Source organism: Diabrotica undecimpunctata, chromosome 7, assembly GCF_040954645.1.
Source record: "Diabrotica undecimpunctata isolate CICGRU chromosome 7, icDiaUnde3, whole genome shotgun sequence".
NCBI classification, from domain to species: Eukaryota; Metazoa; Arthropoda; class Insecta; order Coleoptera; family Chrysomelidae; genus Diabrotica; species Diabrotica undecimpunctata.
The window spans coordinates 38,867,989-38,895,869 of record NC_092809.1 but is presented as its reverse complement, the minus strand read 5'-3'; the positions used below and the strand labels follow the sequence as shown (position 1 = coordinate 38,895,869).

At 33.4% G+C, this 27,881-nt stretch overlaps 2 protein-coding genes across 7 annotated transcripts in view; one reads left to right on the top strand and one right to left on the bottom strand.

The window, feature by feature from the left end:
• The window catches only part of Kif3C (Kinesin family member 3C), a 141,546-nt gene that overhangs the window by 98,478 nt on the left and 15,187 nt on the right, over nucleotides 1–27,881 (bottom strand). The window lies entirely within an intron of this gene.
• LOC140446340 (uncharacterized) lies at nucleotides 4,608–5,009 on the top strand. Its single transcript, XM_072538883.1, has one exon. It carries the CDS (start codon nucleotides 4,608–4,610, stop codon nucleotides 5,007–5,009), a length of 402 nt encoding a protein of 133 aa, XP_072394984.1.

Below are 27,881 nucleotides of genomic sequence, written 5' to 3'. Positions count from 1 at the left end.
AAAACATGACTAGAACAGGAACATGTACAATAAATGAAAGCAAATTATCTATAACTGAAAACTAAGCTTAGACATCCGAATAAGAGTTATTAAATGCTACGTTTGGTCAGTCCTTCTGTATGGAGTTGAAACATGGAAATTAAAATTAAATACAATGAGACATTATCGTGGAATGCTTAGAATATCATACATACAACTCATTATGAAGTGAATAGTACTATACACCATAAACAAATAGTTAGGACTTACTTAGGTATAATAACGATTAAGAAAAGAAAGCCTCGTACCGAGGCCACATAATGAGAAATGACAAATATAATCTGCTACAAATAATAATTAAAGGGAAGATAGGTGGCTGAAGAGGAGTAGGCAGAAGAGCCATGTCATGGTAACTTGTGGAAATTATATTTAAAATTGTTCCCCACTAGCATGGGTTTTCCTTGTTAGCTTAATATTTCAGTAGATTGCATTTTCTACGACAATATGATCAAGTACAAGCAAGTGAGGCGAAGGCTATACCAATTTAAAGAATGATGGAATGGAATAATCTAACCTACCTTAATACCATCTACCTTAATAAATTCCATCGCCCACCTGCCTAAATTTCCTAGAATTTTATCAGAAGCCAATTCACACAAACCCTTTTATCGGTAGAGAGCTTATTACCTGTGGGCAGGAGCTAATTCATGTGCACCCAGTATTATCAGGATTTGGTAATAAAAGAAGAACAAAGACAAGTAATTTGCAATTTCTTTTGAGACCGTCAAGTTATTGAAAAATGGTAGTAAAAATATGGCTATTGATCGAAATATGAATGTCAAAATTGACAAAGCTATATAAAATATTAGAAATAACAAAATAAATCAAACTAAAAAAGAACAATAATACAGTGTATATATTTTAGTTTCCTAAGCTTTATACTATGTATTGTCTATTAGATAAACAATTTGTCAGTGGAACTATTTACTTTAATAAATTAGTGGACTATTTTTCCACTTCTAGATTGTCTTCAGTGGGTCAAGTTCGATGAAAAACAACTGCGGTTTTCTATTACACCAAATTGGATGGAATTAATCGATATAAATATGAAGTTATATTATTAAAAGTACCTACTTATTTATACCAAAACAATGGAATCCATTACAACTAGTTTGACATTCGAGTAATAATAGACTTGAATGACGAGTACATGATTTATTGTGTTATTATTGCGGCATAAAGAGAATTTATTGTAGCAAATTAATTGATATATGGAGTGTATTATTCAAAATTTGACAATAGCGGTATATGTGATTATTTAAATTTTAAAATATGCTGGAGTTTTCCTAAATGATCACTTGCATTCTGAAGTTATAAAGATCACCACTTGGTGAAATTACGGTTTTTTTCGTATCCTTTACAAGGGCGGATCTAGGACCGATTTTCGGGAGGGTTCATGAACTTTTTTTGGGGATCTGTGGGAAGTTTTTAAAAAAATAGAGTTGAAATGGTGAGTATTAAGGAACTATTTTAACCTTTTGTGTACCTTTCAGGATTTTAAAAACAATAATGTTGTTGTAGATAAAACGTGAATTTTTTTATTTTTCGAAATATGTTTGAAAATGTCCTAATAGACCACCCTCGAGCATTGATGTGATTATTAAAATTATAATAACATTTGGATGCCATCTTGTATTAAGCGAAACTAAGCATTTCGGGGAATCACAGAATTGTGAGAAACTCGCAGATGTGATCATAATTTGTTAGTTTTGTATCAATGTGTATTAGGAAGTTGTGTCTATAGTAAAATTCATTAACCGATGCAGGAAGATGTAAACATTACCACGTGTAGGCCTGCAACAGGGCCGCATTTGGGATTATCTTTTTGTTTAGTCAGAATATATATTATTTTATAAAATACGAAATTTATATTTCACACAAGGAGATGTGCTGTCACCTCTCCTCTTTAATATCATCCTGGAGAAAGTAGTAAGAGCAGCACAACTTAAAACAGAATTACTGGCAGTAAATGGACCAAAATTTCTACTAGCATACGCAGATGACATTGAGATTGTGAGAAACACAGTCACCAATGTGAAGGAGACTTTTAATAAATTGGAGATAGAGGCAAAGAAAACTGGTTTAAGGGTAAACGAAGAGAAAACCAAATACATGTGCATCAACAGACAAAAGGGACGAGATAGAATAGGACAAAATGTTACAATAGACCCATATAACTTTCAAAGAGTGGCGAGTTTTAAATATCTCGGAGCAACAATCACTACAGATAACGATATCGCGGAAGAGATTAATTTTGCAAAAGTGCTCGACAAAGAACCTTTAGTTGATATCCGATAATAGAAACCATTTATACAGGGCGAAAAACCCAAGAATTTATTTTTTTTGCCAACAATTTTATGTACAGAGTGCCTGCAAAAATATAAGTTTTATTTTTAATTTTTACTATACTTAGTTGTTTGTACAATTCTAAAAAGTTTCATAATAATAATAACAAAAAAAATACTCATTACTCAATTATGTTGAAATAATATATATATATATATATATATATATATATATATAATTATATATAATTATTAATATGTCGTGACTCGTCACTGTTAAATTATCTAAATCTGAAAATTTTGGGGAATGCATATGTAGGTACTATAAATATGTCATCAGAACAAAACGTAAAGTCTATAAGCTTTTATCTTTTGAAGATATTCTCTTCGCCACATCACAATGTCGTCTCTATCTAGTAAAAGAGCGTTTCTTCCCCTACGTTTATATTGAAAATTAAGTTTTTCAATATTTGGTAAAATGTGGTTTTCGAAAAATTTGGCAAATCAGGGTCATAGTTCACCTTCTTTAAAACCTTATCAACGGTGGGTATTTCGTTGCTCATAAAAAAATTATGAACCAGTCTTCTAATGGCAAAAAATAATTTTTGTCAAAATCATCAATTTTGTCAAACTTCTTTTTCCGGGTCAGACATACTTTTGGTAAAGCGAATTGATGATTCGTTTTGTATTCCTTTATCACCGTAAATACACTTCTATCACAAACTCCAACTTTATTAGCCACTTTTTTCACAATATCTTCAACCACCAACCCGGGATTTTCTTGTCTTTCACATTTAAAATGATTTCTTTAACTTCAACGCTAAGAGGGCTTCTTTTACGTCGTTTTCGAGGAGGATTCCATGTATTTTCAACCAATTCATCAGCAGAATCATTTTTGGTTTCAATATCAGTTATTGACATACGTGGTTATTGTTACAGTAATCACAATCACGTATAGATAGGGTCGTTATACAAAAAAAAATATATACTTAAATAGTTTTAAATCGCACAATAAATAATTGCTAATTCAACATTAACAGCATAAATATAATTTATTGTCCTTTAACCATCAAGATGAAAAATATACTCAGAAATCGATTCAAATTACAAAATTTCAATACCGAAATATAATACCTACTTAAATCGTGGCCGAACCTGTATGAGTTCCGACGACGTCGGCAGTAACGAAATAAAGATGGACATTTCGGTTAGTTGTTAAATATTCTTGAAGAACTGTTACTGCATGTATGCATAAAATATTCATTAATTTTATGAATCGGATTATTTTTTTACTTACTATGTATTCAGTGATAAAAATAATTTATATACTATGCAATAAACACTAATAGTTGAGAAAATAAAAAAATTAATAAAGTGTCATAATTATACTGTTACTTATCGGAACGAGTAGACTCATTTGGAACATATTTAACAATCATCTGTTAAATTTATCTTTGTTTATAGGCACTGCATCGCTTAATGAAAGTAGGTATAGTTTTATAATTTACAATGGATCCATATGAAAGAGAGCAGCAGCGGCTTATTCAGATATATGAAGAATTATTATCAAGTGATGACGAAATACATGATTCCGACAGTTCGATTAGTGATATTGGCGATAAAGAAATTAGTCATCACGATACTGATACTGAGCAAGAGATGGAAGAAGAAAATGAAGATGGTGTCGACAATTATCGCGAAATTAATAATATTGATAGGCCTTTATACTATTTTGGGAAAGATGAACAAAATGGAAAAAATTGGCAGGTCCTAAAAATGTTCGTATTCGTAGTGTAATTATTGTCTCCCACGTATCAGGTACAATTAGAAAAGCTAGAAATTCAATGAATCCAATTGAATCTTGGAGCTTATTGCTAAGTGGAATTATTAAACATATTTGTGAGTTTTACAAATATCTACATTAGAGAAGTGTCTGTCAAATATAAAAATAAAAACGATACCCAGCTAACAACAATTACGGAAATAAAAGCGTTCTTAGGTTTATTGTATTTAGCTGGCTTAGATCATGTTGCAAAAAAAAATTTGAAAGACTTTGGCAACAAGATGGCATGGGATGTGAATTATTTGTAGCAACTATGTCACAACGACGATTCAGGTTCCTCCTAAGAGTTTTACGTTTTGACGATAAACGAACTAGAGCAGAAAGACGAGAAGTGGACAAGTTAGCTCCTATAAGAGGGATACTCGAACTGCTTGTTCAAAATTGCAAAAATTGCTATAGTGTAGGAGAATACGTAACACTAGACAAAATGCAATTTCAGAATGTATATTCCCAATGAGCCAAAAAAATATGACATAAAAGTATTTGCAACCACAGATCCACGAACATTTTACACAAGTCACATGGAAATTTATGCAGGACAACAACCTGATGGTCCCTACAAAGTTGATAATTCCACTGAAGCGGTTACTCTAAGAATGTGTCAACATTTATCTGGGTCAGGAAGAAATATTACCATGGATCGATGGTTTACTAGTTATTCAGTTGTCCAGAAGCTTTTAGCAGATCATACTGTGCGACTTACTGTTGTAGGTAGTATAAAAAGTAATAAAAGAGAACTTCCTACAATTATTTTACATATAAAAGGTCGTCCTGTGAACTCCTTTATATTTGGTTTTGGAGAAAGACTTATGCTAGTGTCGTTTGTACCAAAAAAAAAGTAAAAAACGTTTTAATGATATCATCTTTACATGACACTGATAATGTTGATGAAGAATGCTCTAAACCCGAAGTTATTTTATTTTACAATGATACAAAATGTGGTGTAGATATGGCTTATAAAATGGTTTCATCATACAATGTTGCTAGAAATACTAAGCGCTGGCCATTAGTGATTTTTTATGAAATTCTCAATATAACTAGCCTTAATGCGTTCATTGTTACTAGACAAAATAATCCAGATAGAGATTTTAGCAAAAACAGAAGATTATTTGTAAAAGCTTTGGGATTAAATTTGGTCAAGGATTATATGACTTCTCGAGCAACAACATCAGGGTTACATTCATACATCCGTAATGCAATAGGTAAATATTCTGGTCGGCAATCCACCAATAACTAGATCCACCAACAAATAAAAGAGGTCACTGTAAGTATTTCAGAAAACGAAAAACTCGTTATTTTTGCAAATTTTACAAATGTTGGCTCTGCATGTAGCATATGACAGCAACTTGCGCAGAATGTCCAGGAAATCATACCTAAATAATTAACGTATTTTAAGTTATTATAGTCTCTGCGCAGGGGATCAATATTTAGTTTTGAGTTTATAAGTAAATTGTTTCACATATTTTTTATACAAAAACATAATTTTTGTTGTTCATTTAAATTTTTTTATAGTTTTGTAAATTAGCAATAAAACGATTACCAAAAATTAGTGTTTTTATTTGACGTCGTATATCTATACAAAAAAAGCAGAATTAACATGTTTTTAAGACATAAACATACATCAATAGGTATTACAAAAAAGAATTTTAATTTGTATGTACCAAAGGTTAGACAAAAAATTAGACAACTTTTGATTCTGACACCACCGTCGTGTACTCATGTAATGCTAAAAGCGGTCGTGCATCGGAGTGTTACAGATCTTACAAACAGATTGTATATGAATTTAGAAAGAAGAACCACTCCCAACCTCTTCCGACACGAGCAGAAAGGCCTATATTGTTTGTGTACTTAAGTAAATAGTTTGCTTACTTTACATTGTGATGTAGCCCGATAGGGTTTTTAAAATAATATACCTTTTTAAAAGAATTTTTTTAAATAAACATTTTTGTGAGACATGGTATACAGCTAACTACAGGAATTTAGATCCTTGTGGAGTTTAGTATATCACTGTTAAGAAATAAAGAATTGTTGTTTGTTAAGTTTGGATATTTATTATTTGTATTAAGCATATATGACAATAATGTAGATATATTAACAAAACAATTTACATTTTTTATACAAAGTTCAAGATTGACTGAATAAGATATATTTACTTAGTTCATGTGTTTTTGAAGTAGCATTACTTTTTCTCTATTGTTCCTTTTTTTTCAGTTCATAAAATCTATCCCTAAGGTATTCATGGCTAACCATTTTAATGAGCTCGATACGGTGACAACTGAAGCCTTCTACTTTCAGTAGATATAGAAAAAAGATTGCCTTCTTTTTCTTTTTATGTAGACATGAATATGTATACCAAAATGTAGTAATCCCCATCCATAAAAAGGGAGACAGATCCAAGTGCTCTAATTATAGAGGCATCTCCCTACTTAATACGGCATATAAAATCTTATCGAACATCCTATTAAGTAGGCTGACACCGTTTGTAGAAAATTTCATGGGGGAATACCAAGCAGGCTTCAGAAAACATAGATCGACCATAGATCAGATCTTTACTCTAAGACAGCTGCTTGAAAAAGGATGAAAATTCAATAGAACTATCCATAATCTCTTCATAGATTTCCGGCAAGCGTACGACAACATTAAAAGGGATCAGATGTGGAATGCAATGGCAGAACTTTCAGTTCCAAAAAAACTTATCCAGCTTGTTAAGTTATGTGTGAATAGCTGTAGATCCAGAGTACGGTTAGGTAACAAACTCTCAGAATCTTTCGAAATAAGCAGTGGCCTGAAACAAGGAGATGCGCTGTCACCTCTCTTCTTTAATATCATCCTGGAGAAAGTAGTAAGAGCAGCACAACTTAAAACAGAATTACTGGCAGTAAATGGACCAAAATTACTACTAGCATACGCAGATGACATTGAGATTGTGAGAAACACAGTCACCAATGTGAAGGAGACTTTTAATAAATTGGAGATAGAGGCAAAGAAAACTGGTTTAAGGGTAAACGAAGAGAAAACCAAATACATGGTGCTCATGTATGGGTGTGAGACGTGGACCCTGACCAAAAAAACTGAAAGAAAACTTGGATGTTTTGAGAGGAAAATCCTCAGAAGAATCTTTGGGCCTTATCACGACATTAATAGCAACCAATACCGAATGAGAACAAATGCTGAGGTCAAGCAGATGTATAGAGCGAGCGATATAGTCCAAGAGATTAAATCCCAACGTCTACGATGGGCTGGCCATGTCCATAGACTCCCTTATAACCGCCTTGCCAAGGTAATATGGGAGGAAGCCCCCACAGGAAGAAAGCCCTTAGGACGTCCACTAATGCGATGGAGAGACAATATATGGTCAGATCTAAGAACAATGGGGCTACCCACTGACCCAACTATTATGGATGACCGTTAAAGATGGAAGCAAGTTGTACAGTCAGCCGAAACCCACCCCGGGCTGTAGTGCTACGAGAAGAAGAAGAAGATGAATCTGTCTGTTTTTCAATATGCCTCCAGTAAGTTGTCATTCCATCGTATTCCTATTGGGTAATCGTCTCTTGCCATTTTTACTACTCTATTTGTTCTTATTCGGCTATATGATCGTTTTATTCTACTCTTCTATACCCAGTCCTTGTTGTAATTCTGTAATTCTAGCTCTGTCTCATAGTATCTTACCATTAATATTTCATCTCTGCTATTTCTAACATTGTCTTTTCTGTGTCAGGTCGTGTTTCTACCGCATATCTCATTATTAAGCTGATGACTGTTTTGTAAATTCTTTCTTTCATTCCTCTCTCGATAATTTTATTTCTCCATATTGTTTCATTTAGGCAACCTGCGGCTCCGTTTGCTCTATTCACGTGATTCCTAGATATTTAAACTCCGTCACTTGTTTTATTACCTGGCCTTCCAGTTCCAATTTACATATTGTTCTGAAGCTATTTTCTTGTGGCATTTTAAAGTAATTACTATTTAAATGGGAATAAGCCACAATTAAAGGTTAAAGTAAGTTTATTGATGTTTTAATTTTCACTTCGGAAATCGTTCTCAAAATACAATTTACTAATGTTTGTATTTTGAGTACGATTTCCGAAGTGGAAATTGAAACGTCAATAACTTATTTTAACCTTTAATTGTGGCTTATTTCCATTTAAATAGTAATTATTCCAATTTACATCTTAGTAAATTTACTGTTATAACCACGCATTTTATCTTGTTTGGGGAGATTAGCATGTTACATTTTCTGGCGGTTATATTATATTAGTGTAGCATACGTTGTAAATCATCTTCACTTTAAGAGAGTAGTACTTCGTCGTCTGCATAGCAGATTATTTTAAGTTGTTTTTCTCCAATTTGGTATTCTTTTTTAGTTCTTACTTTTTTATTATTTCATCCATGATCAGGTTGAACAATAGAGGACTCAGGAATCTCCCTGTCTTATCCCATTTGGAGCTTCAATTGCGTCAGTTAGTTCTCCTTCTACTTTTACTTTTATTGTGTTGTTTTGGTAGATATTTTTGATAGTTTTAATTATTCCTAGAGGTATCTCTCTTGCTTACAATAAGTGGATTACGTCCTTTATTAGTACGTTCATCTTTTTTGTGAGAAGCTTTGCTAGTGCTCCCTTTTTATTTGTCTGACTAACGTATTCATTTCATTTCTGATTCGTTTAGTGTATAGTGATTGTATGACTGTTGTGTTTGTTGTGTCTGTATTGAAAAAATGCTTTCTTCTTTTCTTCACATTTTATCTATACTTCCTCTCTCGACCATGGGGTCTTTTTCGATATGTTAGTATTCGTTATTTTCCTCTATCCAAGTAATGGTTTTGCTGCTTTAATCATTATTGAGTTTTTCCAGTTCTCTTTGATGTTATCGTTTTCTAATATTTTATTCCTAGCACTTGTGTCTGATATTCTTTTTGTATAAGGATTCCATATTTAGTCCTTCTATTCTGATTTTGTTTATGTTGGCACCGCTCTCTTGGATGTGAAGTATTTCAATATGATTCTTATTTTACATAATAGTAGGCTATAGTTGCTACCTACATATGTTGAGTTGAGGCATCTTACGTCGATTATTTTTAATGGACGGATATGTATATGCATTTGATACGTATAAAAATTGCCTGAATAAAGTTTATTTACAACAGATAGAACAATACCATTGACCATCTTCGCAGTCACACACGAAACTTTTTTAAGTCACCACTTGCCAAGAACAGGACTTTTTTATATGGTTTCCACACCCTGAAGAGCGTCTTTTGTGATAATCAATAACCCACCATTATTTTTTAAATTTAATAATCTGCTAAATTCCCCAACAGAAGTATAAGAATAATCGGATTGTGGTTTAAATAAACATTGTTGATAATAAAGGATACAATCCTTTAATTTATATTTATTATCTCCTACCAACACAATTTTCAACTCTTCCGGAAGCAGATCCATGTCAGTTTCTATTTCATTATTTTCAAAGAATATTCTTTTCCTTCTTCACCCTTTACATGTTAAGCCACTGCGCTACAGCCATAGTAAATAGCTTATATACTATGGCTATAACCGCCACTTTTAGAGGGAGAAAGGATATTATTTGAATTTATAATATTTAAGATGGTAGACAGAGTTTAAATTAATAGGCTCCCCGAAATGGGTTCTGTCTTGGAATTTGATGTACTCCAAACCAATGCACTGCATGGTTTAACCATTTTTATACAATTATTCTAAACCACACACCCAAAGATTAACCAATATTTTACAAAAACTATCTTATCTAGTTATGATTTAAAAATACACGTTTTCACGGTACACTTTGGATGATCATCCCCGATGAATCATCCAAAGTGATTTTGACGATGAAAGTAATTACCTATCGTTTACATTGATCAGCAAGACTGAATTAGTCTGTTCACTTACAAATGGCGCCGACTGAAGTTGTACGTACTGAAATTGGCATAATAAGTAAATACTAGCGGACCAACTCGACATCGAGTTTTTTAAATGAAATTTTTATTTTGCGAGAAAAATTAAGAGATCAATACAAATAATATAAGCAAGAATATACATAACATTCATCAATAATAATGCAAGTAAATAGTGTAATAAATATCACGAAATATTTCGTCGAAAACAATGTTTTTTGTTACAATGTTATCATTTAGCAGTTAATTTTGCATGCTGATCACGAATCCGGTGTCAGATTTGCTCTATCTTGACGTTTTATGCGCGTTTCGGGTCACTTCCGGTGTCGGATCGCAACCGGAAGTACATATTTAGATTCGTCTCGACGAGACCTTTCGATCCATATATACATTGTGGGGTCTAAAACTTAAAGTAAATTTTAACTTCCGGTCATCTCAAAACCGGAAGTGAATTTTTGTACCAAAAGTATATCTTGACAATCTCATACGTAATACTAATAATATTCCGAAAAAATATTTTAATTATCTAATATGGTTTTTGAGTAAAGTGGTGGACAAGAAAAGGGCTTAGCGTGTTAGTATATAAGATCTTTTAAATGAACGTAGACATGTACTTGAAAAACAGAAGATTAGAAAAAACGACGTTGGTGGGTAAGGCCGTGGATAAATCGACGCTACACAATGGAGGAGTCAACGTGTTTGTTAAAGGAATGGTCTAAAGAAGATCAAGTCATATTAAAAAAACATCTAAGAATGTCTGAAGTGCAATTTGAAGAGCTACTTGCCAAAGTCACACCGTTAATTCAAAAGCAAAGCACAACCATGGGAGAATCTCTTCATCCGAGACTGACTTTGCAAATTGTACTAAGATGTCTTGCATTATGAGATTGATTTTCAACACTTGAAGCTTTGTATCGTGTACCTAAATGATCCATTTTCCATTTCCTGCCATAAGTATTAGGTTATTAGGTTAGTACCTAATTAGATTCTTTCTTGCATATTTAAACCATTGCAACAATAAAAAACGTAATAAAACTTTATCCAAAAGGCATTTTATTTGCCTTGTTCTATATATTGACGTCGGTACAAATGGCAGAGCAAATGATGCATTAGTGTTTTCCAAATGTACATTTAACAAAGCTCTAGTGCGAAAATGGTGTTTTTGTTGGGGACGACGCTTTTCCTCTTAGAACCTATCTTTTGAAACCTTATAGCAAGAAATCATTAACAAGGAAGGAAAGAGTATTTAATGATCGGCTATCTCGAGCTCGTCGCCTATCAGAAAATGCATTTGGCATACTTGTGTCTTGTTTTCGATTATTCGAAAAGCCCATTCCTCTCAAAGTAGAAACAACTGAATTACTGGTGAAAGCTTGTGTTCTTCATAATTGGCCCAGGCAAACCTCTACTTGCAAAACAGCATACGTAACTGAGGGATTGATTAATGTTGAATTATGGGGGCAAGGCAGAATTGTACGTGGAATATGGCGACAAACTACACACGACGGCCTCAGAACACTTACTACAAGTAACAACCACAAGAAAGTTACTGCCGCTGTAAGCGATGATTATGCAGATCTGGGGCCCTGATTCTATTTCATCTTGATGTCGAAATTTAAAATCGACTACGCCATGATAGTCGCAATCGCTAGCGATTCTCATTCATTTCGATTGTAGTTAAAACTGGGGATTTTCAGCAGTGTCAAAATGATAAAGTGACACTGCTGAAAATTTGGGTTGGCCCTCTTGTTTATTGGCTGCACGCTGCACTACGCTTGTTGAATGTTTGTTTTGTTTACGTTACGTGAACGTCTTTTTTTCTTGATTGAGTTGATAAATCATAAATAGTGGCTATTCTCAATTATATTTTGAATTGAAAGAAAAGATGGCAAGGAAAGAAAAAAGGTGATGTGGGAGATCCAAGTTATAACCACTAAGGTTAATATAACCACTAAGATTTGACTTAGTGGTTATATTCTAATATATTTTTAAATTTACTGCAGCTTAGTAATACTTACCCAAACATTTTGGGTATCCTAGAGGCATAAACACCCTCCTCCAAATATGGTTCTAATATCCTTACCAAATAATTTGCAGCTTGTTTATTAAGCCGGAATTGCTGCCTAAATTGGGCATCACTTAGTGAAAAAGAATTTTGAGTATCCCGTAACATTCTTCTTATCCTCCGTTGTGAGCGTCGGATATCTATCCTCTCTAATTCCTCCAAAATCAGCAAATGTCCGTAAAACACAGCCATAGTAATACTTTTTGCCTCAGTTTACCTTGCAAGAATCAAAACACAACACCGCCTACCTAAACTGAACCTAAAGGCCGTATGATACTATGCATGTTCTTGTATCATTTCTTATATCGTTTCTGATATCACAAAAAAATGGATAGTGTCATTGTAGATATAGATACAAGCGTATAGTTCTTATATCAGAAACGATACAAGAATTTGTGTCCTCTGCAGTTTCTTGTACAAGAAATGCGCCAATTTGTGCGCAAAGCCGCAAAAGCAAAAACGTAATAAGCGTCTATATTCTTTGGTAAAACTTCTGTCATAATGGCGGCTGGAGGAGAACTTTGATATACAATTAGATCAAGCAAACACCAGAGAAAAGTGCCCACCAACAATAACCAAGATTAGAACAGCAGTAGGCAAATTGAGAAACAATAAATCACAGGGATTGGATCAAATAGCATCGGAACTACTGAAAGTAGGAGATGTAAAAATTCGTGATAAGTTTAAAGATTATTTTATATCTCCAAATAAGAGAGTATAATTTCAAGAGCATGCCATTCAAACACATAATTTAAAAAAAAAAACAAATTATTACAACCAAATTATTTATGATTTCTGTCTTCCATTACAGCCTGTTAAATATCTTCAAAAATTGTGGTTTCCAATTTTTTTTTTAATATTGGGACATTTTATTTCTTTCATTTTTGCACCACAGTATTTTAAAAAATAATCAGTAGCATCTGGCTTGGGGTCCTCAGGTACTGCAGTCCTGTTTTTATAGATGTCAAAATTTCGACCAATTATGTACCGAATCACATACCATATCCAGTAAAAGAACTTGCATAGTGTCATACAGAGCACAAATGTACGTGCAAGAAACGATACAAGAAAACATAAATAACTTTCTATATCAGAAACGATATAAGAAATGATACAAGAAAATGCATAGTGTCATACGACCTTAAGTTCACTTCTCCCAGTCCAGCCAGTCATGTCAGATTAATTTCGACTCGAAATGAAATTTCAACCACTTTCTTGAAGTTGAAATTAATTTCGATAAATCGAAAATTAGTGACGTCGTTTGGTTAGTTCAGCTGAAATCCGCAAGGTTCGCAAAGTCGCATGTCAACGTCGCCATATTAATTTCGACATGTTTTGAGTCGAAATCTCAATGGACAGTGGAAGTGTGACGTCACAACTGTCAATTACTTTCCAAACAAAAGTTGAAATGTCCAATCTCAAGACTTTTTAATTTCTATAAAGTTAATATTTTGCTTCCTCTGCTGCTTTTTCTTTTAAGTATAGTGTTTTTACGATAATACCATCATAATTCAGTGTTCTATTTTTATGAAATATAGTTTAAAAGTTTAAATTAAAGACATTCTAACCTTACTTTATTGATACATGCATTTTATTGCTATTTTTATAAAACAGTATGCAACCTTGTAAAATTGTTGTAGTAACTATTAGAATACTTAGATATTGCAAAAAGCGGAAAGATTCTGTAAAAAAATGAAAAAATAACGAAAAATACAAATTATCCACACTAAACAAGGTTTGTTTGGAAAGTGAAACTGACAGATGTCAATAAAATCTACGTCATCACTTCCACGGTCCATTAGAATCAGGGCCCTGTTGTGTTCAACTGAAATTGTACCGTGGCAGTGGAAAATTATTTAAATGGTTAATTCTTGTATAATTATCCATTTACTTAATAAAAACTGGTAATTAATTTTTCTGTGGTTTTGTTGTTTATACGTGCAATGTAATGAACCAAGATTTTTTTGTGGCTTTAGCACTTAGCTATTTAGCCAATTACGTGTTGAGAAATAATAAATGAAAAATTACTATTATTAATATTTTAATATAATTAATACTAAAGAAAATAAAAAAGTGTATATTTATACTAATAATTGCTAGTGCCTAGTGTATCTATTCGAGTCAAAAAAAACCTCATAAAATCCCTATAACTGAATCAAACAAAAAGAGAAAATGATAGCAAGAAAAAACAAATATTATGAAAAACAGGGATACTCACTTCTCGTCCAGGGACCCATCAGAACATCTAACAATAGGTCACGGAAAGAAATGTAAATAACAATTGGGTTAAAACAAAGGCTAACGAGCTTAGCTAAGATTGACTACAGACAGTGCAACCAAGATGAAGTGGGACATTTTACGTCTAAAACGATCAACTATATTTCAGCTATTTAAAATCGGTATGGTTGTTATTTTCAATTTACTGCAATACCCTACAACGCACGTATATGTATGTAGTTATAATTGCTAGTAGTATGAAAATAACAAAATGTTATACTTAGTGTACTTGCTGAGCTGGTCCTCGGTACACAAACTGCACGTAAGAATGAATCGGCTTGTTTGACCAAAAAAGTTTGGGGACATAAACATCATTTGGCTATGTACCATTTTTTACGGATTGATTTACTTTAGCCAGTTCAGATGAATATTGGGTACGAATTGTTTTTATTTTTAACTTAATATCTTTTATCGTCACTCCCTGAAGATTCAGCTCCTCAACGATTTCTTTTAACGCTTTTTCTCTGTGGGTTCTATTTTTATATGTCTCGGCTTTAAACTAGGCACTTTAAACGCGACAATAAACATCCACGTTGACCTGTTGCCGCTGTTTACTAGTCACTGGCGATGAATCCAATCAATAAATTCATGTTTACATGGTTCATTTTGGATGATTCATCCGCGATGCATCCTCTAAAGTGAAGAAAAGTAGAACTCGGTTCAACCACAGTATATAGCTTAAAAAGAATTCTTTTTAAGCAATATACTGTGGTTCAACTTCGTTAAATATTAATTTTAGATGATCATTTTCGATTATTAATAGTGAATAGACCACGTAGACAAGACGAAAAGCTCGGGTTCGCCTGGAAAAATATTCCCATGAGATTTTTGTGCATAATCACTTTCATGAGATACCCCAAAATAAGGTTCAAGAGGCCGTCTAGGAGAAAAGGTGTTAAAATTTAAAAACACATTTTTTTTAAACAAATTGTAAAAATTTTTTGGGCCTAGACAATTTTTTTAAAAATTTTTGGATCATTCTAAACAAAATAAGTTTGCTGTAGTTTTTTGTCAAATTAATCGTTTTCGAGTTATAAATAATTTAAAACTGAGAAAAACGCAAAATTACGATTATCAGGGCTCATAAACATAAGTAAAAAACATTATTTTTAAATTCACCAAGAACCTAAATTTAGGTTCAAACTTTGTTCTATCATTTCTTGATAGGTATTTTGGGCTTTTTTCATTTTAAAACATTGTTTTAATCGTTAATGAAGCACTTATGACAGGACAGGCGCTCGGGCTGCGGCATGTATAAGAGAAACAAACATGATCTAGGGCACACATTTTTGCTGATTTAAATTCTCATTGTACAAATGAGCGCCCGCCCTGCTATACAAGCTTCAATCTCAATAAAAACATAATGGTTTAATAGTTATTTATGAACCAAGGGTGTTATTAAGATAATTACGCCAGGAGAGCAACATAATCCAGCCAGAAGGCCTCTGGCTCGAGGGATGGATTTTGTTCGATGGGCGTAATCATTCGATAACACCAGTGGTACATACAAGATTTTATATTTCACTTCACATAATATAAAAACTAAAATTGAGACGTTTTTACTGTTTATTTTAGTGCACATACAAAATATATATGCATATTTTGTATGTACCACTGGTGTTACCGGATGGTTGGGCCTATCAGAGATCCTCTGACTGGATTATGTTGTTGTCCAGGAGTAATCGTTTTAATAACACCCTTGATGCATAAATAACTATTAAACTATTGTTTTTTAATTAATAATGAAGCGCGTATGGCAGGGCGGGCGCTCATTTGAACAATGAGAATTTAAACCAGCAAATATTTGTGCCCTAGATCCTGTTTCTCTCTCTTAAACACGCCGCGGCCCGAGTACCCCTCCTGTCATAAGGGTTTCATTAACAATCAAAAAACAATGCTTTAAAATTAAATAAGCTCAAAATACTTATCGAGAAATGATAAAATAAGATTTGAACTTGAATTTTGGTCCTTGGTGAATTTAAAAATAATGGTTTTTACTTCTGTTTTTGGACCTTGAAAATCGTAATTTTGCGTGTTCCTCAGTTTTAAATTATTTATAACACTAAAACGATCAAGTTTGCAGAAAAACTACAAGAGACCTATTTTGTTCACAATGATCCAAAATAATTAATTATTTTGGGCTCATGAAAGTGATTATGCAAAAAAAATTTCATGGGAATATTTTTCCGAACGAACCCGAGCTTTTCGCCTCATCTAACAAGTCAAAGAAATGTGTGGGATCAGAAACGCTAGGCAGTGTGACACAATAACAAGCACGGATGATAGGGTCCTGACCACAATAGAAGAAATAAGCGTTGAATGGCGAACATACATTTAAAACCTATTCTCAGACGATAGAACCATAAATATTGATAGACAAACAAACATCGAAAATACCGACTTGCCCATCTTAACATCAGAAATAAAATACGCCTTAAAAAATATGAAAACCGGAAAAGCCTCTGGACCTGACTACGTTTATAGTGAAATTATACAACTTTTGGAAGAAGACAATTTAGAACTATTATCAAGACTCTTCAACAGTATATACAAGACTGGTACAATTCCACAAGATTGGTTAACGTCTACGTTTGTGCCTATACCCAAATCAAACTACGCAAAAAAATGTAACGACTTTCGATTAATAAGTCTCATGCCCTATATTCTGAAGCTATTTCTAAAAATTATCCATAACAGAATTTACAAAAAATGCGAAGAAGATATGGGTCCGGAACAATTTGGCTTTCGAAACGGTATGGGAACTCGAGAAGCTTTGTTCAGTTTCATTGTTCTCATGCAAAAGTGTCGGGATCAACAAAAATATGTCTACTTGTGCTTTATAGATTATGAAAAGGCTTTTGACAAAGTCAAACACGATCAGCTAATAGAATGCTTGTAAAAAAAGAACCTGGATCCAAACGACATTAATACAATACGTGAACTCTACTGGAACCAAAACGCCTCTGTCAGGACTGAAATGGGTGATACTGAAACCATAAACATCCAAAGAGGAGTTAGACAAGGTTGTATTCTATCACCATTATTATTCAACTTGTACTCAGAGGACATCTTTGCACATGCTCTAGATGAAGCACAAGAAGGAATAAAAGTCAATGGAAAAATCGTGAGCAATATCAGGTATGCCGATGATACAGTACTGATTGCTGGCAGTGAAGAAGAACTACAAATTCTGTTAACCAAAGTATTGCGAGAAAACAATGGTAATTTCAAAAAAACACACACCAGTTATAAACATACTAGTCAACAACAATTTAGTTGAACAAGTGAAAAAGTTTAAGTATCTAGGCTGTTGGATACATGAAACCTTAGACCAAGAACAAGAGGTTAAATGTAGAATAGAACAGGCAAGAAACACTTTCTTAAAGATGCGACAGTTACTCACTACCCGTAATCTTGATTTGTCCTTACGATACCGCATGATAAAGTGTTATGTATATAGTGTACTAGTACACGGCGTGGAAGCTTGGACGTTAACAGTCAGCTCGTTACGACGTTTAGAGAGCTTTGAGATGTGGTTATTTCGTCGTATGCTGAAAATTCCATGGACCGACCGCGTTAGAAATGAAGGAGTTTTAAGGCGTATGAATAGAGAACGTGAACTCACAGAAATTGTCAAGAAGCGTAAAACGTCTTATCTTGGATACTTAGACATGACAGGTATAACTTCCTTCAGCTTATTATAGAAGGGAAAATAGAAGGCAGACGGGGCCCGGGTAGACGACAAATGACCTGGCTGCGCATCAAAGATTGGACAGGATTAGACTTTCAAAGTTTAATAAGGAAAGCCCAAAATAGGGAAGACTTTGCAGAGGTCATCGCCAACCTTCGCTAAGAAGACGGCCCCTAAAGAAGAAGTAACAAGTCATCATTTTATGGAATGTTAAAAGTTGTTATTCGAGACCGTTAAATATTTAAATGTTTTATTGACTTCATAATCAAGTTTCATAATTGAACTGTTAAATTTTGTAACAATTAACAAAATAGTGGTTTCCAGTGTTTTATTCACATTTTTCGTGTCATACACTGAAACACGCTAAAAAGACAATCCATTTAGGTACATTGAAGGTAATGTACATATGCACTTTAGTCTTTACAAAAAGTAGCCGCAGATAATTTATGGTTTTCACTTGTTATGATTGTGAGTATATCCGCGTCATGTAATATGAAAAATAAAATGAATTCGTATCGTTAGTCATGTATTAGGTATTGTTAACTATAGAGTTAAATGAAAATTTTTATATGTTTGGAGAGTTTATATGTGTAATGTTCAAAAAGTCATTAACCTCAATTTTTTCGGGAAAGTTTCTTGTTTGGAAAATTAGTATAATCGCTTCCATTCGTTATAGAGAAAAGTGCGTAATGGTAGGGTTGTTTTCTACGATAGTATATTCAAAATGATACATTGTATTTCTGATGCAAATATATCGACTGACAGGTGGGTATCCGGAGATTTCGACGTTTGGATTTGGTTCGTAGCTATAACAATAAGACTAATCACTAGCTATAATTTGGTACAATATAAAGAGAAGGAGACGATAAAACTACATAAACAGTGGCAAGACAATAGGTCGGATAGAAATATTCAAAACTATACGGTCGCCAAAAAGGAAGCGAAAGTAGCAGTGGCAAAAGCTAAAGTAGATGCGGATACATATCTATATGATTAACTTGATACCAGGTAAAGCAAAACAAAGATAGTTTTATAAAATAGAAAAACGTAGAGCATAGGAAATTTATGAAATTAAGAATTTAGTGAAAAAACTATTAATTTTTGTTAATACTGTATGAATGTAGTGATAAGGCTGAATGCATGATACTATAACTAACAAGATAAGTCAACGCGCATGCTCTTGCATCTTCCTCGCACCCCTGTGACGTAAGCCCGAAACAACTTTAATGATGCCAAGTTAAATGCTCTATCTGTTGCTTTCCTGTGTGCTTCAAAACGTAATGAAGGAGAGTTTTATTTATTCATTGATGTAGTAAAGACTTTGTATATTATATTGTTATATAAATTTTGTGGTGAAAACATTCAGTTTACTGTGTTAATATCACCTAATATATTTATCGTAGGCAACTTCCTCTCGACTATCTGTAGCTACTTTATAAAGAAGACTAATTATTGGGTTGCCATAATGTATTATGCAGTGGTGGGTTGTTTAAACAATTATAATAAAAAAAAGTAAATCTTTTTCGAAGCGCCGTTTTTTTGTGTTTTCTAGAGAAAAACAAATGCGTAAAATATGGGTCTTCAAGTGTTTTCAGCGAGACAAATTTAATGTAGAAACCGCGAGAATATGATCAAAACATTTTATAGAAGCTGTTTTACTAATAGTATAATTAATTATGAAATTGTCACTGAAGAGATCTTTTCCTTGCTAAACCTTCCTAGTGGTGATACAGAAATTAACCCTGAAGATTTAATTGACAGTCATCAAGATTTTATTAATTCGAAAATAAAAGACCTGGAATGGGATGAATTGGAAAATTTAGCCGGTTTCATTGCATTTAAGTTAGGTACAAAAAAAAAGAAATACTTAGATATATTCCGGACGCTAACGATAAATCGTTTACTTGGGTAAACCACGTTTCTGAGGGTAGTTTACTCAAATCAACACTGGAATTTGTAACTAATTGTAGTGAACTGGAACATATTTTTCGTAGTTATAATGGTAACAAATTGACAATAACTAAAAATTATTTAAAAAACCTAATAGAAGCTGCAAAATATGTAAATGTTAGCGAAGATGTAAAATTACTTATATGCCAAATATGCCAAATATATTTTAAAATACTAATTCTAAATAAAAATATTAAAGATAATCACAATATCCGCAAGAGAAAAATCACGAAGATTATAAAATAAATGTCTAAATGATATTCATAAAGTCTGAAGTATGACCTGCTTTTCCTTATGTTTCAAATTCTTTACATTTTACCGGCCTTTTATATTTAATTCATGTTTTGTAGCAATATCTATTTTGTTTTTAATACACACAATCAAATCGAAGATTCATATATTTCTTTAATTAATTTTACAAATTACTTATTAATTTTCAAACCACGTTTTCATAGAAAGTAACTAGATATGACTTCTTAGTGCAAGATATGGCATCGAGGTATATTTACCGTTAACAGTTTAAGTTTCGGGGTTGTCCATTACAGTAATGGATTAACGTTGCCATATGATGCATCGTTAAAATAAGATCCACACAAGTCCCCTGGCTTTGTCTCGCTATGACGTCAAGCGCAAAGTCGATTAAAATTAGAACGGCAAGAGAGCATACCTTGTTTGTTATAGTATCATGGGCTGAATGCATATTTTTCTGTTTGTCAGAAAGCATTCGTGGAGTCTATTAATTAGCAACTTCGTGATGTAGTCCAGTCATCAAAGATTTAATCTCTAAAAAGACGAACAAGCTGAATTTTGCTGAAAATGTTAATTTTGTGACCCCAAAAAAGATGTAAAAAAGCTTGCCACTCCTATCCCGAGCTTCTTCCTAAAACACTTATTAGGACTTGTTCTGTAGAATGAACCGTTCTGTCAGAAACATCGCTTGAAACAACCGGCAATTTTAAATGTCAGTTACGAGCGCAAAATCAATTTCTTAAATATACTTTGTATCAATTCGACGATAAAAATTTGACAGCTTTTGATCAGATGGGCCTATCGACAAAAATCAAAATGCATATAAAAGGTAAAGAGTGCAGATTTCGCAACATCAACGCTCTTGATGTTTGTCATTTTTACGGCTCTCATAAGATCAATAAAATTTATTGATCATGTTTCTCAAATAAGCCGTAAAAGTAGTGTTCACTTTGTCACATATGAAAAACAATTTTATATTTTTAGCGGTATCATTACTATAATTACCGATCTCAAATTCAAATCGTTACTGAAGCCAACCCTTAGTAATAATTCCTCCTACCTATTTTTATCCCTAGCCGCGAGAAATACACACATTCCTGGAAAATGCAAACGAAATATCTCCCTCTCTTAATTTGATTTTCTTAGACAATAGACGGTTTTTCTCATCTCTTACCTATTGGTTCCCGTAGAAAACAGACGCTTTGTTCGTCTCCTTCGTAATGTCTGCTCATCGCTGTGGAGATCTGCCGCGTTGGCGTTGATTCGGATGCCTTCCTTGGACCACCAACCGCTCCATTTTGTGATCACTGTAGAGTAAACAGTACTAGAGAGACACTGATTGGGTTTAATTTTATCTAGAACCGAGATATTTGTACGGCGAGCCGTCTATGGAATCAAAGCAGTCGTCCCCTTGTCCAGATTTCAAAAGCGTGTAGGCGTCGTCTATCTGATTCTTTGACTGTCCATGTCTCGCATGCATAGTAAAATATGGAAAAAACCAGAGTTAAAATGACTCTCTTCTTGTTTGTCATAGTAATGTGACGATCACGCCAGACCCCGTTTAGTTCAGTCATTGCTACTCTTGCTAGTTGAATATGTCTTCGAATTTCGAGCTCACAACTGCCTGTGTTGTTAACTAGAGCTCTAAGATATATTATAGTGGAGACTACCTGGCATAGTTCGGGTTCCGGAAAACTGTTGTTGGAGGTCAATAACCATTATTTTGATTTTGTTGTAGTTAACTTTGAGTCCAAATTTAGCACTTTCTACCTCGAGATTTTTTAATAAGTTAGTAATTTTCTTAGTTGTAGTATCGTCTGCGAACCGCAAGTTAGATATCTTGACACCGCCTAGGTTTACTTCTCTCTCCCAACCATCCAAGACTCTGCGCATTATGAACTCTGAATATATGTTAAATAATAAGGAAGATAAAACGCATCCTTATCGTACTCTCCCATCTGCAAGGTGCATTCGTCAGATAGGTACCTGTCCATTCGAATATATGTCAGGTTATCTTGATACAGTTTGCCAATAAGATGAGTCAACTGTTTAGGTACACCCATTGTTGTCAATATGTTCCATAGTTTGCGCCATCTAACATTATCAAATGCCTTTGTATAATCAACAAAAAATATAAATATCGGGATCTGATATTCTCTGGCTTTTTCGATGCTGTTTCTTACAATAAGGATTTGTTCTCTAGTACCTCTGCCCTACACAAATCTAGTCTTCTCAGGTACTATTTGCCAACCTATAAAGGTTTCTAGACGACGTAGCAGCATCACCTTAATGGCATGTAATATTAGAGCTAGTAGTATATAGTTGTTACAATTATTTGTTGGACTTTTCCTATGTAGAGGTATGATTATGGTTTTTCTCCAATCCTCAGGCCAGACGCCAAATTCCTTTACACAATCGATGTAATATTCTCACTCCACACTCTCGGAAGATGCTTCAAGAAATCAGCGGTAATGCAATTATAGCCTGCTGCTTTGTTTGACTTAAGTCTTTTCAGAGCGAATTCCACTTCGGAGAAAAATATGTCAGGTTCAGATTTAAAGCTAGTGTGATCTATCCTGTTGAAGGAGAGTAGAAAGTGGAGACATTCAGGTACATACGGGGTGTCCGCGGGCATCTGGTCCGTATCGGCGTCTAAAGACTTACAATACGCCCTCCAAACATCTATAACCTTGTCCAAATCCATCTGTACATTGCCTCCATCATCAAGATAGGGAGATTCCCTGAGTCCTCTATTGTTCAACCTGATTATGGGTGAAATAATAAAAAAGTAAGAACTAAAAAAGGATATCAAATGGGAGAAAAACAACTTAAAATAATCTGCTATGCAGATGGCGCAATACTACTCTCTCAAAGTGAAGATGATTTATAACGTATGATGCACCCATTTAATATAACCGCCAGAAAATTTAACGTGTTAATTTCTCCAAAAAAAGATAAGATCTATGGTTATAACAGCAAATATACTAAGATGTAAATTGGAGCTGGAAGGTCAGATAATAGAACAAGTGATGGAGTTTTAATATCTAGGCATCACATTATCTAGCTACGGAAAGCTCGAAACTGAAGTGGAAGATCAAGGGAATAGAGCAAACCGAGCCGCAGGCTGCCTGAATGAAACAATATGGATAAATAAAAATATCGGGAAAGAAACGAAAGGCAAAACAAAGTCAAATCAGTCATCAGACCAATAATGATATACGCGGCAGAACCTGACACAGAGAGGACAAAAAGGATGTTAGAAACAGCAGATATGAAAACACTTTTAAAGGCACAGCAGAAACATTGATGATAAGACACTATGGGACAGAGCTAGAAGTACAGATATACGACGTAGATGCAAGGTGGAGAACATCAAGAACTGGGTAAGAAATAGAAGAGTAGAATGGAACGATCATATAAGCTGAATGACAACAAATAGAGTAGTAAAGGCGGCAAGACACGGTTCCCCAATAGGAAGACGATCAGTAGGAAAGCCACGAAAACGATGGAGTGACAACTTACTGGAGGCACATTGAAAAACAGAGAGAGTCATGTCTATATAAAAAGAAAAAGAAGAAGAGGATCTTTGATAGCGTTTCATCTTTGCGCCAGTATATATAACCAGTAATATTGGTCAGCTTTTTTGTAAACTTGATTTAGATATTAGTTTAGTTTGCACAACATTGAATTACCTTTCCTAATTATTTTGAACCAACCTTATTGATACAGTCCTAAAACTGAAATTCTTTTAATAATTTCGCATATGTACCTACCTTAATTGTATAAGTAGTGGGGCCAAATAGATTATATCATGATTGAAGAATAAACACAATAGATTTGAAAGTTAGGCTAGCAAAGTATTACCTTTTCTGTGCTCTGCTCTACAAAATGGAAATGTGAATCCTTAACACAGCGATTGTTAAGAGACTGAAAGCATTCGAATTATGGATATACATATCCTAAATATATCATGGCCAGTGTATAATAAACTGATCAGAACACGAAAGCTGCAATATAATATGGCACTTAAGAAAAATGGGCTCATTTACTCAGAAGAGGAAGTCTACTTTACTCATTGTCGCTTTTAAAAGTCTCCTATATGTAGATTGTTTTTTTCAAGTTATTTTTTGGTTCAATGTCTGTACTATCAAATGATAATTCTATAAAAACAATAGTAGAAAAATAATACATATTCAAAGTAGACAATAATGCGAGTAGAAAATGCAAAAATTAATTTCAAATCGAATCCATAAAGTGTCACCTCTATTCAGAGAAAAAACTTCGTTGCTTTCCAGGTAAAAATATTAATTTTTATAACATTAAAATTACCTTTCAAGTCTTTGCTGCCCTTATCGTTACTTCCGATCTCCACTTTAAGGTGAACGAATTTGCATATGCTTACGTGATAATATTGAAAGGGCAGTATTATTGCCACATTTTGCGTAGAATAGTAAAAATAGCCATGAGGTGAATATAACGAGGCGTTTAATAACCTTGTGAGGGAGGTTATTTTACAAGGACGTATATATACGCTGTGCATTGAAAACATAGTTAAAGATCGCACTTTTTCATTATTACGTACATAACTTCCATCGCATCGAAGAACAAGACGTGTTTTCAAGCAAGCTCTCTCCTGCTGTCACCCACTATGTAGCTTCTTCAAATTTATAAAAAAAAATTAAACTGTTTGTCCTTTGTCTCGTGTTGTGTTAATGTATTAGTTGATGTTTATGACATTCACCACTTATTGTTGGATAGCCTAATTTTGACGAAATGTCCCTGAAGATGCTCTAGGACCGAAAGTACTTGGGCATGATTTCATAAAAAACTGTACTCGATATCTGCCAGTTATATATGGCCCAATAGCAAGAATGGCTACAATGGGAGTTTTACTTTCATTGTATGTAGAATATAAACTTTTTTAAAAACAGCTAGATATTATGTCCGCTTTCCTTTATGGAATGTTGAAAGAACCAGTGTATATGTATCAACCAGAAGGGCTTGAAGGATATGACAAAAATTCAATTAATAAGTTACGTAAATCATTGTATGGTCTAAAAGAATCCCAAAATGTTGAAACTCACTTTTTCGTAAAAGTCTAACTGATCTTGGTTTTCAACGATGCGATCTAGAAAGGATCCTTGTTTGTACTATAAGGATTTTACATTTTTTTACTTGTGTATGTTGATGATTTGATAATATTTTCAAAAATGAAGAAGAATATTATTTTTATAAAAACTGAGTTACAGAAAAAATTTGAAATGAAAGAGTTTGATAGTGAAAAATTAGTATTTTTAGATTTACAAATAAATAAAAATTTGAAATAAAATTTATATTTCATAAAAAATTAATTAAGTAAGAAAATCTTCCACATATTAAAACTTAATTTCTCAATTCAAGAATATGTAGAAATCAATAAAACAATAAGCAGAATGATAAAAGAAAATAAGAGAAAAGAACAAGAAATAAAAATAGAAGAAGTAATACAGAACAACAAAAATATGAAATGCTTAAGACCGAAATTAGGTAAGTGTGAAATAAACAAAATAAAATATGTAAACGGAGTAGAAACAAACATTTAAGGTGACATAATCAATATAATCCACCATTTCTACTCAGAATTATATAAAACAAAAAAGGAACCACCAGAAGAAATTAAAAACCAACTTAAGGCTAAAATAAAAAATGTCAACTCAGAGCTACAGCCAGAAATAAGCAAATCAGAAATAAAGAAGGCATTGAAAGAAATGAAAAACAACAAATCGCCTGGAAAAGATTGAATAAACTGCAGAGATGCTGAAATATGGTGGAAAAATGGTAATTAATACTCTACATTCCCTTTTTAACAAGATATTAAAAGAGAAAAGAATCCCAAACAACTGGAAGGAATCCGTAACCATTATCCTACACAAGAAAGGGGATAAAGCAGATATAAAAAACTACCGTCCTATAACACTTCTCAATGTAATGTATAAACTCCTAACAAAAATTTTAACTAATAGATTGACGACAAAATTCGACTGATACCAATCGAAAGAACAAGATGGTTTTAGAAAGGGATTCAGCACAAGTGACCATTTACTAAGTATAAAAATACTTATAGAACGAGCAAATACCACAATGCTCTATATATAGCGTTCATAGATTTCGAAAACGCTTTCGACAGTGTAAACATTGGGCAGTGAAAAATTCTTTGATTAATAGCAGAATTGACCACGATATACGGAACTAATAGCCAATATATATAAGGAAGCCAAAACAATAATTAAATTATATGAAGGAACAAAATCAATACAAATAAATAGAGGTGTCAGACAGGGTGACACAATATTACCGAAACTTTTCAATCAGGCTCTGGAAGATATTTTTAAAAGATTAGAATGGGAAGAAAAAGGTATAAAAATTTGTGGACAACGCTTGAACCATCTAAGGTACGCTGATGACATCGCATTGATAACCGATAAAAAAGAAGAATTATTTGAAATGATGAAAGAACTGGACGTAGAAGCTGGAAAGATAGGCCTTAATATGAATTACAGCAAGACCAAAATCATAACAAATACAGATGGAAACATCACAATGAGGATCGGAAAGGTGAAATAGAACAAGTTCAGGATTATATATATCTGGGTCAAACTATAAAACTTAACAAAGAAAACCAAACAGCAGAGATAAAAGGACGAGTTAGACTGGCATGGGCGGCATTTGGCAAAATAAGCTACATTCTTAAAAACAAAAAATATCCACAGCATCATAAGACCAAAGTATACAATCAATGCGTACTCCCTGTTCTCACTTATGGTTCCCAAACGTGGACATTTACAAAAGCAAACATGGACAAAATCATAAAAACCCAAAGAGCAATGGAAAGACAAATGTTGCACATAAGACTAATGGATAAAAAGAGAAACGAGTGGATAAGAGAGAAAACAAAAGTGAGGGATGTTAGACAAGAAGTTGCAAAATTGAAATGGAGATTTGTCGGACACAATATAAGACAAAAAGAAGACCGATGGAACAAAATTCTTATAAGTTGGAGACCATGGGAATATAAGCAGAGGAAGGCCCCAAATAAGATGGGCAGATGATATCAAGAAGCACGTGGGCTCTAGGTGGATGACTATAGCGACAGACAGAGAAGAATGGAAAAGGATTGGGGAGGCATATGTCCAAAATGGACCGAAGAAGTCTAATTAGATAGATAGATTCTCAATGGGAAAGATACAAATTTGGTAGGAAATCTAAGTTACTTTATAGGTAATTGGTTGGTTCTCGTACGTATGTGATACTGAGCTCCAGGCCAGATTTAAATTTTTGTGTGTCACATTTCAGTCAATTTCAAAATAATTACACTGAAAAACATTTTAAAATTTTGAAAAATGTTTTGAGACACTTAAAATCTACAAAAAAATTTGTTTTGACGTTTGTTAAACAAAGAAATAGACATAGATATCTTAATGTAAATTTTGCAAACAATCAAATTAACAGAAAAAGTATTAGTGGTTATGCTATGAAGCTTAACAATAATGTTATTTGTTGGAAAACTAAGAAGCAATGTGTAGTCAC

Excerpts from the sequence above, each read along its gene's own strand:
- LOC140446340 (XM_072538883.1), top strand. The coding sequence starts at position 4,608 with ATGTATATTCCCAATGAGCCAAAAAAATATGACATAAAAGTATTTGCA.